The sequence below is a fragment of the Alosa pseudoharengus genome, unplaced genomic scaffold, assembly GCF_046254945.1.
Source record: "Alosa pseudoharengus isolate Yale_2024_CS ecotype anadromous, Long Island Sound unplaced genomic scaffold, YU_APseudo_1.1 YU_APseudo_1.1_scf_12, whole genome shotgun sequence".
NCBI classification, from domain to species: Eukaryota; Metazoa; Chordata; class Actinopteri; order Clupeiformes; family Clupeidae; genus Alosa; species Alosa pseudoharengus.
Window position 1 is genome coordinate 33,925,905 of NW_027468587.1, and position 15,099 is coordinate 33,941,003.

Here is a 15,099-nt window from a genome sequence, read left to right on the forward strand (position 1 = left end):
TTTTGTACCTGGATGTGGTCGAGCCCAATCACCGTGAGAATGAATACCTGTTGTACAAAGTGAACCTTATGAGCCTGTTGCCCACCACTTGTCCACAGGGGGTTTAAGTGAGGACTGACTGGTGCAGGTATGTGTCTGAGCATGGAGGGGAATAATGGAGTCCTTTGCATTGGGGCACCCTGAAGGTATAGCCATGCATTCATCAGATACAAACTAAATGAAAGTTACATACGCACTTCTGCAGGTGTCTTCACAAGTTAACTGAAAAACGTATATATTTGTAAAAACACTGCAACATAAATTGTTGTTGATGGGAAATAGATATTTAAATTTTTGTCTGCTTTTCTCTGTTCTGAAAATTAAATACGTCCATCCATGACAATGGTATCTATCTTCAGAGAGGCAGCAGCACGTACAACAAAAACATTCAGTATGTAGTAAATCATTACTCTCAGTTTGCTCCCTTGATCACATGATCACCCCATCAAGTGCATTGATAAGGCATAAACAAGAGTTTGGTTGACACATTTCTCTTTATTTTGCATTTTATTGCTACAAATTAATTATTTTGTCAAACTGGCTTTCACCATGGTTAGAAAAAATGTGTGATACAGGAGCCAAGTTGTGTATGTTGGTATTTGTTAGATTAGTCAACATACATGTCATATTTTGTGAATTGTAGAAAAAAGAATGTTTGAATGCTTTGTAACACTATGGAAAACCACATCACACTTTAATTTCTTGTGTTGCTCTTGTTTATATTTAATATATATATTTCAGAATTATTTTCACAGATTCATCACATGATTGACTGATGTTATCCTGTATTTTAATTTTAATAATATCAAAAATACTCTATGAATGAACACATGTACACAAATGCACTGGTGACCATTTGCAGTGACAAGAGACTTCATAAGCCCATAGCTGGATGTGTTCACTAAGAGCCTGTGGGGAGTCATCCCACTTATGAATACTTAATACAATATTAATATCATACCTACTGGTAGTAAGTCACAACTATATGGGAAGCACACAGACTCACTTAAGAGGGTGACCAGACTTCTTCCGTTCCAATATGTAATCAGAATGATACAGGGCATGTTATATAATCAGTCCCACCAGGATCTTGTGAGGGTTTGTTGTGACTGTTGTAGCCAAAAGTGGTTGAATTTGGTACAGGAACTTTCAAACATTGTGGTAAAAAAATATTTGCTAAAAGCAACCGTAATTTATGCATAAGTTCCATAATATCTCTTTTTGTTTTTGCAGAAATACTGTGGTAACAACAGAAAGTTGCAACCTGCTAATTTCAAATATGGAAATCCTTGAATTGAGTTTTGCATTTGCCAATTCCTGGAAGTCCATTTGATAGCAAATAAGGAGGACAGTGCTCTTAATATATAGTTTTCTCTAAATAAACAGCACCAAAATAAAATTGTATTGTATGTAGAGTGTGTGCTAACCTAAATGTCACCATGTTAACACAAATATTAGTTCCAAATAACCACACCGATTTCATTAATATAGAAAATCATCAAATAGTATGTGGCTACAGGGATATAGGGAAGTACTGTATGAGAGACATAAGTCATGAGAGATAACAGGAAAATTGCAAATCTTTGGGATTCTCACACAATGCAAACATCAGGTGTCCCAATGATTCCAGGCATTGTTTCTAAAGTGCAACATACATGAGATTTACACCGACAAATCAAACATGATTGGCCAATAAAATGTCACCACAGCAGAAACACTAATCAGAAACAGAGAAAGCAGAAAGAATATGGTCATGATTCAGCTTCTCCTTCCTGATCACAGGACTCTTTGGATCTCTTTTCATTGTGTCACCCTTCACACTTGTACAAAAGTTTTAATAAAAAAAACCTAACAAACAACAAACAAAAACACACCAACTAAAACATGCACCTACGCTCAGCTCACCTATTCAGCTGAATGTGGTTACAATACTTCACTCATTCAACACAAATCACAAGCATCAGGGCTTGAAACCCTGAGGCATAAATAGCACAGTCACCCACATAAACATGAATGACACCAGCATAGCTATTATATGGAGAAGGAACAGATATCTGTAGATGGGAGGCTTAGAGGTTCTGCAGAGGGTTCAGAGGTAAGTGGCTGTGATGTCTTTAAAGAGATGGCTGATGACAAAGTATAGGCAGTCATTCTTTTTCTGTGTTGCCAGATGGCAATTAATTGCATGATCGGCAATAATAATAATAATAATTGTAATTATAATAATTATAATAGATCTCAAGCCATTTGTGTTGGAGGCAACCCTGAAAAAATGTATGAAGTAAAGCTAGGTGTAGATGGCTAGGAAGGCAACAGCCTAAGATGTTGTTTTGGACCTCGTTCAGACTGCAGGCAAAAGTGACCCTTTTTGGGGGGTCAAATGACCAGGTCAGACTTCTTCAGAAGTAGTGTGAACACTCAAATCTTGCCCAGATCTGATTTTTTCAAATCAGATTTAGACCACTTCCATATGTGGTCCTGAATCAGACCCTGGTCTGATTTTTTCAATGCGGCCGCAGTGTGGATTTGATGTGACTTTTACGTCAATCTACATCGACATTTGTCACAATTATGCGCCGCGGGAGTTAGCTGATGTCATTGTTATTGTTCTTTTGCCCATGCGGGCCAGTTCGAAACCGCAAACAGTTCACACTGGAATTTGATATAGGCCACATTTTAAAAGGTAATGTGCAGCCACATCCAAACAAAAAATCTGAGCAAAAAAAATCCGAATTGAGCATTAAGACTTGCAGTGTGAACGGGGTCTAAGTGGCTTTAACCCAAACTCTGGTGGGTGGAATACAATGGAATGGAGAGTGCGCTACAGTGAAGTCCAGGCTGCAGAAAAGGAGCTCCTTTGCTCAGGCTGACACGTAAGGAGGAGGGTTGTGTTTGGGTGGGAGAGCCGTCATCATGGAGTCGTCATAGGGAGGCAGCAACACCTGTCAATCAGCAAATAAAGAGATCATCAGAAAACATGCTGTTGGCAAAAGCCTGTGCATCTTTTCATGGGTGGACAAGCAAACAATGTCATTACGCTCGGATTAAATTGAGGGGACACTGGCTGACCAGTCACACTATATACAGCAGACCATAACAGCGACTGTTACAAATGATGATGTCCACTTGAATAACTGCCTTTTGCTATTTCACTTTTTGAATTTGATATTAGACAGTAATTCTATTCTTGCAATGATAATGACTGTGCACTGTTCACCTTCTACCATAACATCTCACTGCATTGCTAGGGCACTTGGGCATACTGCATCATAATGTTACTTCCCTACCTGGACTCTGAAATCACCTCACAATTGTATTTTCATCAACACCTATAGTGTTGTCAGTGTGTTGTATGTGCGTGTTATATATATTTTATAACTCAAAAGAGTATATATACTTATACTTATAAGCTATTGGATGGCAATGCCATCAGGATAAATAAAGCATCTATCATCTGTCTACAGTATATATCTGCTTTGGACACGCCGTTGTGTGACAGACAACAAACACTGAGTGGGATAATTCTGTGAAAGTGTCCACGCCTCCGCCTGGACGTGCCAATGTGGAGCATGGACCCAGCAGAGGATTTCTAGCCTCTCACAAAGCTTATGATGTAACGCGCCGGAGCCCACTGGGAGGGTGGGGGCTGAGGCGGGCGTGGGTGGGTGGGTGTAGAGGACGTGGCAGCAGGGCAGCATCATTATAATGATTTACAAAGAAAAACTATCAGCAGCAGGCAGACGGACATGCACACCGAATCCTAACCCTCCCTGTGTGCAGACGCCACAGTGCCACAGCCAGACGTCTCTAGAACAGACCGTATGCAGAGCAGCAACACAAAACATGATAGAGAAATGAGCCATGGCTCAGCAGTCAGCACACACGGGCACCTTTGCAAATAGAGTATAACATGGTTCACTAAACTTTTGATAATGTTATTGCCGGCGAACCTATTCAACTGCTGAACTGTGATTGAATAATACTGTTCAGTGGTGGGCACCGCAAATTAATGTTGGAGGGCAGTGACGAGCGCTGTATACCTCTATACCTTGATAATCTATTCTAATCTAATCTAATCTATTCGAATACCTGTGAATGCTTGGTAAATGGCATGTAATATGGCAAAGCACAGCATGGGCTTTCTGCGAAGTGACAAAGGTGCTAATTGCGCTTCCTTTCCGCATCTGCCCCTTAGTGTGTGTGTATGTGTTTGTCGTTTGTGTGTGTGCGTGTGTGTGTTTGTCGTCTGTGTGTGTGCTTGTGCACAGGAATCTGTGTGCGTCTGTGTCTACAGCTCTGGAAAAAATTGAAGAGACCACTGCACATTTCTGATGTCATCCTACGGTTGCTGAGTGACATTCGAATGAGTTGACTGACGATCATATTCAAAAAGTGACCACTGCAAACTTGAATTTTTCCAGAGCTGTATGTGTGTGTGCTTGTGCACATGAGTGTGTGTGTGTTCTCACACGCGTGCATGAGTGCATGTTTACGTGCATGTATATATTCTGCACACGGCCCTGGTCTTCCCATTGCTGCTGTGTGTTGTGGTGCACCGGCTTTCCTGCGGACTTCAGCTACAGTGCGGTACGGTGTAGTCCAGCAGAAAAACAATCAGGCCCTGTGGTCTCAGAAATGGCCATCTGTTCCGCTGTTCAACAGCCCGGGGTCAGAGGACATCGCCAATGACTCCTGACACGGCTAAGCAGCCTCTGTCACACACACACAACAGAATGCGACACTGAGCCCTGCTTTGCCCATCGTGCCTGCCCTGCCCTGCCCTGCCCTGGCCTGCCGGGCCTGTGTGGATGTAAGCTGTTAAAGGATTAGAGATGTCCAGAGACATATGGATACACACCACAGATTGGATTGTGTCTGATCAAAGCACGCTTCAACCTTACAGCCAGTATAATAATAAAGGTTTCTCTCTAAACCTTAAATCACTGGTGTGACATGCAACCTATTCTAGTAGAATGTAACATAGTTCTGGAGATTCTTTACCAAGCCTGTGAAAATGGTAGTCAAGCACAGTTCCACCTTTGAAAGGGTTGTTTTTCACGCTCACTTGCTAAACCTTTTAATTTTCTAAAACATTTCATTTGGAAGTAGCTGCCGTGTGAAGAGTGGAGAGGTGGCCTCCCTCCACCTACACATGTGTTTTCATATCCTCTAGCGGGAGCCATTAATTGAAAAGCATGACGAGGACAGTGCAGGCACAGTGAGAGCTGGCTGTTCTAGCAGTGGGTTTGACTTACAATGACCTACGCTAAAGAGCAGACGCTCTCCGCGGCTGGTTTGCCCATCACAGGCATCATAACATCACATCACTAAACAAAATCGCACAAATCATCGCTTAAATGTGTATCCTAGACTATCTATAGTTCCCAAAAGACTGTTTTTTATGCATACAAAGAAAACACATATATCAAGAAATGGATCACTTTCAACTCGTACACAAGAAGAGTCAAACATCATTTAGACACAAATGAGTAAAAAGGAAGGTTAATCCACCTCCGTTGACAAGAGCTATGTTGGACCAAAGAATCTTCCATTAATCACCAGGCTCTTTGCAGTGGATGAACGAGACACAGAGGAAGCCCTGAGCTCTTCCATGTGGAACGTCTTTGCTGGGTTTGCACAATGCCATGGGCAGAAATGTTGTAAATAAAAATGATCAAAGACAGAAAAAAGTGTCAAAAGGAATAAAGGACGAGTAAGTTATACAGTGGCTTGGAATCAAGAAGTGCACGGTATCTAGGTCCACTTCCTCTTGCATGTATAAAGCACCGCACTGAAAACTGAATCTGACATCTGAAGTGCTGAGAATATGGAATGAGCATCAGGCATCAGCGTCGTAACAGCTGCTACAGTCTGATATCAGTGCGGCATACTTGTGGCTGTCTAGCCATGTGTCCATTCAATTAATCTAAGCTGATCTGAGGTCAGGTGAAAAGAACATCAGATATAGATAGAGACAGGAGAAACCCCCCCGGTGAATGGACAATTTAGTCCTTCCCTGTGTCTGTGGTGATCGATTCCAGCATCCACACATCGAGTTACCCTGACCGCAGCAGGACACACGAGAGTCTCGTAGGAGCCCCATTTGTCCCCGTCTCCCTGACATCTGTGTGGTCCAAATATTGTACTAGAATATCAATTATTGACAGCCTGTAACTCAGCTCCTTGCCCCGGCACTTTGACAGCAAGCACTCGTGCATAATAGCAGCACTGTTGTGCTAGCCCGGGCTGCCTTGGCCTCCAGAGCTGGAATTGAGATTGAGTCGTGCCTGATGGCGAAAACAGAACGAAAGAGAGAGAGAGAGAGAGAGAGAGAGCGCTTCCCCCTCACTACCCGCCATCTCCACACTTATTTCCGACTAGTAATTCTCCTCCCTGGTTGGATCCGCTCTTATGCGCTCGGACAGTGACGCAGGCCGCCATGCCGGTCCCAGACGGAGCAACAGGACACCGGTAGATGAACCTAACGGAGCACGGCTGTTTTACAGAGTGCTGTGTCCATGCTAATGGCTTTGCCAGTGGGGAGCTCCATCTCTACACAAGCTCTACGCCTAAGCCCCCATTTTATATTTCCTTCCTCCTCCAGCATCATGGCTTTGCTGCAGGAATGTTTGGAGGACGTGTGTGTGTGTGTGTGTTGGGGGGGTGGGGGTTGTAGCCTTCATGTGTGCGGACCAGTTTGGGGGCCTTGATCCTGGGAGGCACATTTTCGCCTGCTCCCTCTGGTGCCAGTGTTGTGTTTGGACAAGCACAACAGACGAGAACTCCAGACTTGAGAAAAATGTAAGTCTTTATTAAAATGAAAGCCAAGAGGTTTAAGTCTTTATTTAGTTATAAACTTCCACCTGAGCCCAAGTGTGATCTCTATTGACAAATGGTAAAATGATGCTTGTAAAGTCTTTGTAGAGGCTTTAAATTAAATCTCCCTCCTTAATACTACAAGTTAATGTGAAAATCCAAAATGGCTGCCTTCCCTGGCTTACAATGGCTTTCTTATTCTCGTTCTCCTCAGATTGGGGCGTATTTTGGCTGCTTTCTTTGGTGTTTCTGCTGATCTGATGATGTGGGACCCACAACTTTGCTCTCAGCGTTGTTCTGGAATATTCCAGAAAGACCCATTCTGCCTATGATTAAAGGTGGACTGATTCCTAAAACACTAAGGCTATCCGGAGAGAATTGCCTGTGCACCAAACCACTTCAGCTTGAGAGACCACTGCCAGATCGGAGAATACAAAAAATCCACAAAAACAAAACCCACACACAACATGTTCTGCAGTGTTTCAAACACTGAAGCCAGAGAGGGGGAACACAATCCTCCAGTATCTGGAAGTCAGCTTACTTAGTCTGCATGAAAACCCCAGTGAAATGCTCATGAAGGCTGCTCTGATAGTGATGTTGGTGTGTGGGCAATTAGGCAGCTAGCTTTGCTTAGAGCCTGCACCAATGGCACATAAGCACTTGCTAGTGAAGCCTACTTGTTGCGCATGAAGGTTGCTTTGTTGGTGATTTTGTGTTTGCTACTTTCATTGTTGTTGTTGTTGTTGCATTCCACATCATGTTGTGCAAGGTTCACTAGGTTTGCTTGCTGATTGGCCACTGTGGGAAATCCCCTCTCCTGTGTATATATGAAAGCAAATCAGGTACTCACCGTTGTGTCATTGGTGGTGACATAGACCAGGACGTCCGTGGTACCCTGTCCACTCACATATCTGTAGCAGTTCCACACACAGGCGATCAGGTAAGCCTGGGCAGAGGAAACAGCGGTCAGTATGAGAGAGAGAGAGAGAGAGAGAGAGAGAGAGAGAGAGAGAGAAAGAAAGAAAGAAAGAAAGAAAGAGAGAGCGAGATGCATAAAGAAAGGACATCGACAACGAACTTAGCATCACACAAAGCTGCACAGAAGTTCAGCCCTTGGAGCTCGGATCTTGTGGCCCCCAGACCTGACAGAGAGCCAGCTTGAGAGACTCAAAGGCCTTTTCAGAGCACGCCAAGCACCGGACCCAGCGCCAGATGTGATCATAAGCCTTAGGCTCAACATAAACGTTGTAACAGAATGTCAGAAATAAAGACGAGCGAAAGACAATGAGTCAACTCACTACTTGGCAGGCATCTAAAAGTGCTGTCATTTGTCAACAGCAACATGGTTGACAGCACTGAATCAAACCCACATAACTCAGATGACTCACTCTCCCAGAGAAGGATGCCTTGCCTTCACTCGACTGAAAAACAAGCGTGCAGTGGTCAAACTCTGACATCTCCCAACAACATCTTCGAATCATTGCTTTACCTGCAGCGAATCAGAGGTTCTGGCCAAACACAACACCATCTGTTAGAAATGGCTCGATCCTACACAAAAGAGCCCCAAGGACATCCCACTGCAGTGGCACAACTTCAAGCATCTCGTCTGGCCATATCACCATTTAACCGGCCTTTCCAGGGCGACAGAACAGTAGCCGCATTTGTCGACGCTGTCATTATTGGTTATTAACGTATTTGATCACATTTTACATCACAATGGCCCATTCTGCTGTAATTGCCGGAGTACGTACGGTGAAACACATCCTGCAGTCACTAATTGACGCACTGCTACCCGATACCTGGAAACACAGCTTTTAGGGAATGATCCTCCCTCACCAAGGTTGTTCTGCCAGACAGAACTTTGTCTAAACAAAAAGTAGATTCATATCTTTAAACATTTAATTTGAGCTCTGCAGACTAACTTTATTGTATTTTAACATAACCAACTTGGTACACACGTGATGACCCCTTTGCACTAACCAGCAAAGCCTAGGTTATGTACGGGTACGCCTCTGTAAAAAGTGTGCATGTCTCTGGAACCTAGCAATCCAGCAATCATTAGGGTTGTGACCAGTCTGCAACATCCCCCTTAACATTCCTATTACAAGCTTGTTTTTGTCATTTACTCATTATATTATGTATTATAATAGTGTACTGTAATGTAATGTGTGTAATATGGTAGCATAGCAACAATGATCAGAATAATTCAGAAAATAATTGAATAATCAGAAAATGTATATCAGTAACATCACAACAGCACTTGACATGGGCCCATGTTCAAGTCCTATGTCAAGGCCAAGAATGAACTATATTTAGCCTCAGTCACAAGTGAAATATTTACAAATCCTCGGCCATCTCCCTAAAACCTGACCAGGAACTGTTACTGACCCTGTTACTGGTCTTGAGTATATAATCCCCCATCACAATTTCCTCCTTCTCTCGGTTCAGTTACCTTGAACTAAGTTGTCTTTGTTACCACACAGCTTTGATGTGAAAGAAGCCCAGTTGTCAGGTTAAGGACTATTAACAGAGCACAGAGAAGCATGCAGACGTGCACTGCAAAGCACCCAATCCCCAGGCCATGTATCACCACTAATGTGACAGCACCCTGACCCTTGGGGCCGAGAGCAACCCCTTCAAAGCACCACAAGAATGGCTCCCTCTATTGCCTTTAAAGTCGGATTTGAAGTGCCCGAGCCTTGAGGATGCCAGCTGATCTGCCCTATGGACCTCTGGGGGGCGAGGCTATTACACTTCATGTTTTTGTTAGTCGCTCTGCACAGAAACGTCAGCTAAGTAAGTACCTCCGTTCCACGGAGTTCCAGTGAAGCCTGAAGTATGCATGCCCCATTACTGAGGCTTTTCCTGTGTGACGCCTCACAGAGTGTGTTGTGCCGGTGTCAACTGGGAGTCCCAGAGAGTAGGTGATTCTGAAACAGATCTGGCTCTGACCTGGCGCGGGGCCAGCAGCTCTGCCCCAGATCCTCTCCGCAGTCCACTGCCATTAAGGGTAAGTGTGTCTCAGGTTAGACGCAAACCTACACTGGCATGTGAGCTACGGGACGGCCAACGCTATAATTAATCTGCTCCCACCACAGGCAGGAGATCTCTTATCCATCCCTGGCCACTGAGTGGATTCAATCTGAAATGGTTGTAGGACAAAACACATCTTGAGTAGCAGTGGTAACAAGGAAACGATATGATGTGGACACAAACACTCCTCCATCAACATCTCAACACTGACATTAGAGACTATAGGGCAGTCCTTTAATCCACCATGTGGCTCTTTGAGAGAGAGATTTAGCTACCTTGAAGGCCAAGATGCAGCCGATGAAGAGGAGGACGATGAAGACGAGGCACACATTCATGTCCATAATCTCCTCTTTGTAGGGGAAGTTGCCAGGCTGGGAAGGACAGAATAGGACACAAACGTTCAAGGACAACACTGAAAAGATTACTACAAACCAGAAACTACAGTAGGCCAGACTTATAGTATTCATGTTAAATTAAATGTTTTCACTCTTCAGTGATAAATATCTGAAAAATGAATATCAGTACATTTTCTCTTCACCTACCAAATCTCCATGGGAGATTTAAATTCCTAATACGTGGTACATGATACTGTAAAATCCATCCATCTTACACAGGAATTATTACATTAGCCTGATAGTGTAGTAAACCTTTGTAAACCTGATTTACTCACCAGCTGTTGGAGGTAATCCTGGATGGTGTTGGGATAGACGATAATACTAATGGCTACTAAGGTGTTCAGTGCAAAATCAAAGACTTGGTAGCAGAAGAATGGGATGATCCAGGCTGCAAGTTGCTGGGAAACAATTCAGTGTTACAGTATATATTGATATCTAATAATTTATAAACATGTGCTTTTTTTTAAACAATCATATGAATACATTTCAGGAAAAAAATGATGTTCCTGCAGTTTAAATCAGAAATATTTCTTAGGAATTTGCTATAGCAATAGACAAGCCTTCACTGCAGACATGTTTTCTAACGTCTTATGTCAAGAATATGGCATAGGTAACCTAGTGGTGCAATGACACTCTTACACCATCAACAGACAACAGATGGAGCACTAAAGGGTCGACATGATATTTGGTTACCTTATATGCCCCGTAGGTTGCCATTCCAGCAATCATTATCATGAGTAAGGAGATTGCAGCGGCAATGCACATATCTATAGAGAAACACAAGAGGGGGCACTGGTTAAGAGATGAGGGGGAACATGAATCAGAGTGCAATTAAAAGCACAATAAGAGTAACTCTTCACCACTCTTCCAACAAAGCCTGGTTGTGTTGTGTGCTTGGTGTGAGCGAGCCCTGCGCTGCCCTCCCGTCCTCCCTGCCGTTTGGGCCTTACATAACCACGGCTCCCTCGCTTCCTGCTGAGGCCAAGCGGCAGGGCTGCTGGAGGTGCATTGTGGTAAGTGATGCGAGGGGAATATCGATCCCAAAATAGCCCAAACGCTCTTTTCCCATGAGTCACTGGGACACCCAAACAACGCTGCTCTGTCAGACTCATGCACACACACTCTTAGGGTTTTTCTGTGTTTCTGTACTTGATATGTGTTATCCAGAACCCCTACAGCAGTCTTGATTCCCTTCTGTGCACAAGCATTCTCAGTGTCTTTGTAGATTTATGTGCAAGTCCATTAGCTCATTCTGCCATGTTAGATTTTATTTTGTTGTGAAAAGAAAGCCCGAGCATTCTGGAATGGCCTTTGAGTGACATTGCCTTGGGCTAGCTCTGCTGAATACCATCCACTTACTGACATGTCTCACGATGAAGTCCCTGACCTCTTCACAGTCTAAACCTACCCATACGGAAAGGCAACTCTACTGTATGAATAGCTTTTCTCTTCGGTTGAAAAACCAGATGCGAAATAATGAAGTGATAATGACTCTATTTTGGATAAATTAGGAAACCTAGTCGTGTGGTATTAGTGAACACAGCTCCAAAACCTCTCATTCCAACATATCCCTCACACATGAAATAGCATGTTAGCCACAGCCTCACTCTCTCACTAGCATGACTGTCTCAGCAAAATGTTCATTGGCATGACTGATAATCTAAACAAAAGAAAAACAGAAAAACAAAACAAAACAAAAACAAAGGGGGAAAAGGGACACCCTTCCCCTTTTTTGACACGCTATCCATACTTGCAAAACCGTACAGCAGCACATTGTAAAGGGCAGTTCCTGTATTACAAAACCATTGGTGCATTTGATAAAAGCCTGTGACCTGAAGCCCAGTGTGCTGCGGCCCGGGCTCAGCCAATGACAGGGGATCACAGGGCCAGCTAATCCCCTCAGAACTGGGACAGCGGCATCAGCGCTAATGCGAGGTGGCAGCGCCACTACGGCCACCTCAGCCATGAAGAACTGCCCCGAAACACGGCATTCTTGACTGGCAGGCTGTGCGGTGCCACCGCCGGACACTTTCAAGTTCCCACAAAGCTCAGCTGACCCCTAATGAGGGTCCTCAAAGGTGTCAGGAGATGTTTTTCATCATCACCCCCTCTTAATCTAGTTTAACTTTTGTCCACTTTAGGCTACAGTCTTAGCACATATTATTATCTCAGATATATTATGTTCATGGTATGAATTATAATGTATGCTAATAATTATGTATGTATGCTAATGTATGTTAATATTATTTTATCTTAAAAGATGTACACACTATACAGATTGAAAACAAACACTGAGCCCTGATTTCTTGGTGAGAGGATGCAGGTAAAAGGTGAAAGGTGAGAGGCGCTTCACCTGGAGGCTGTGTGCGAGTGGGTTGTTAGAGACTTACGGGAATCATCCATGACGTCAAGGTCGTTGGCGATCTCAGCGCTGGTGAGGTGGTAGTGCTCAGGGTCGCTGAGCGCCGTGAGGAGGATGAGCATCACCACTGCATTGATGAGCTGCAGGGGAGAAACAGACATGAGACCTCCCCATACTAACTTCTCTACAAATCATCATTATCTATCTGTCTGTCTATCTCTCTATCATGACCTTAATCACTAGCCTACTACCACTACCACTCTTCATCATCATCATCATCATCATCATCATGTGATGGATGAGATAAATGAGCACATATTTTCAGCCTCACTGTCAAGTACAGTATGTTATGTCCTGTCAGAGGGAATAACTTTAACAAACTATTAAAAATGGCTGAAGGTTATTTTTGTGTTATTGTGACAATATGAAATCACAAATAAATCATTTAATCTAGCTACCACTGTAACAAGCACACCAAACATACTGATGACAAACAAACATATGGTGCCCCTTCTGTCTCACGCCTTGGTGCTCTTAAAATACCCTCAGGCAGGCAGCAGGTAATCGTATAATGCTCCATACAACATCTGGCAAGAGGCATCGACTGCACCCACCGAGGCTTGTTTGCATGCACGGACTTGGAATAAGATTACACCTAAGCCATTAGATCACATGGGCCGCAGGTGCTGTAGTTCGTTTAGAAGCAGTCTCCGTAGGGGAGCTGTTCTGGAATGACTGCTGCCACAGGCCTTATGATCTCTCCAAAGCATTCAAGGAAATATTATGGGCTTCTTGAAAAGGAAAGATAATTCCAAATAATTAAGTCTGCAAGGGGAAGCACATACAGAGTTCCTGAAATAATGTCAAGCATGACAAAATAACTATTCTGAGATTAAAAAAAAAAAAAAAGTGATTGTGATTTTTCACCCTGATAAAAATTTATTGACTGGATTTTTTATGATAATTTCTCCCTCCCTCTGTTTTACTTTCTGAGCTAACAAGATAGACATGCTCTCTCATGACATCAAATAGCCTACCTGGCCAAAGGGCACAATTATGCTACCCAGCCAGGTAAGTGAAACAACAAAGCTGATATATCACAGAGATAAAACCTTTCGAATTAATGACAATATGAGAAGGCTATTCAATGTCAGTGCTGTAATGGAAAATCCACCTTTGTCTCTCACAAAGCCTCTACATTACAGTCAATTAGATGAGGTATCGAATGGCATCACTGCATCTCCCATGGCACTAAAACATTAATCAGAGTGGGGAAAGTATGTATTAGGTTAGACCCGAATACAACTAAACAGTAGCCTATGGACTATGGTGAAGGCTACAGTTTTTCATTATGTTTCAGTAGTATCCCCAACAGCATTTAAAAAGGTTTATTTTACAGTTAAGCCTAAAAGATAGGCTAAATAGGTATATTGCTTGAAATCAATTTCATCACAGATGTTATAGGCCTACTGGACAAAACGTTTATGTAGCATAATTATTGTCTTATAATATATAGGCTAGATTCAATAGTCTTATTCATTGTCTAACAAACACATTACCAGCCTACAGATAAATACATCATTGGGTTTAGGCGAGGTGTAGACTATTGTCTAGTGTTGTCTAGAGGAAAATTACTGGAGTTTCTCAATGGACTAAAGCAGACGTCGCAATCTACATAGGCAATGGGAGAATAGCCTGGAGTAGCAAGTGCCTTTGACATTTAGAGCGGTCATTCCAAGACTGACATTCAACTCCACTTGTTACTCCAACCGAGAAATGGTATTAACACCTTAATGCACCTCAAGACTACATGTTATTCAGATATGCCTACTGTCAGTCACAGTGAAAATGAGAGGATGCCAGTCACGACACAGCATGTAGACCCTATGCAACTGTAGTCCGGACACAGACGCCAGCTTACCATGTACCAGATCCCAAGAATAATGGTGCCTGTCCGAACATGACAGCAGAGACAGCAGCTCGTCGTGTACAGTCGGTCCCACGGGGAAATCATATTTGCAGACAAAGTCACCGTTTCATGAAAATAGTCTGGAGAATAACGTGCGAGACGTCTTGGTATGTGGTAGAGCTCCTTTCCTCAATGTGGCATGATCGTGTGGATCAGTAAACTCTCGCCATGAGTCGGTGCGCACTGCATGCACGGCATAGCAACAACATCTAAACTCGGCTTTAATTGACAGACAAACATCGGTGTACCATGTGACCGGAGCTGGATTTCAAGCGGGATCATCATAAAGTGATGTAACGCTGTTTCGAGAACGTAGAGACAGACGCGCTGTGACGAGAAAATACAGGATCATGACGAATGAGTAGCCCTGACATATTCCCCGTTAATATGAATTAATTTAACAAACAAGCAGTTAAATGGTTCCTGACCAGATAACCTTGTTTTTCCAATTCATCACTGAAAATTGATAAATTCATTGAAAATTA

General features: G+C 43.2%; 1 protein-coding gene across 1 annotated transcript; it reads right to left on the reverse strand.

The window, feature by feature from the left end:
- Positions 1 to 573: 573 nt before the first annotated feature.
- LOC143118485 (lysosomal-associated transmembrane protein 4B-like) lies at positions 574 to 14,789 on the reverse strand. Its single transcript, XM_076279539.1, has 7 exons — positions 14,567 to 14,789; positions 12,674 to 12,785; positions 10,977 to 11,050; positions 10,559 to 10,681; positions 10,164 to 10,259; positions 7,706 to 7,801; positions 574 to 2,981 (listed from the first exon to the last, which is right to left on the reverse strand). The coding sequence occupies exons 1-7, from the start codon at positions 14,657 to 14,659 to the stop codon at positions 2,901 to 2,903; spliced, it is 675 nt and encodes a 224-aa protein (XP_076135654.1). The 5' UTR covers positions 14,660 to 14,789; the 3' UTR covers positions 574 to 2,900.
- Positions 14,790 to 15,099: the final 310 nt, after the last annotated feature.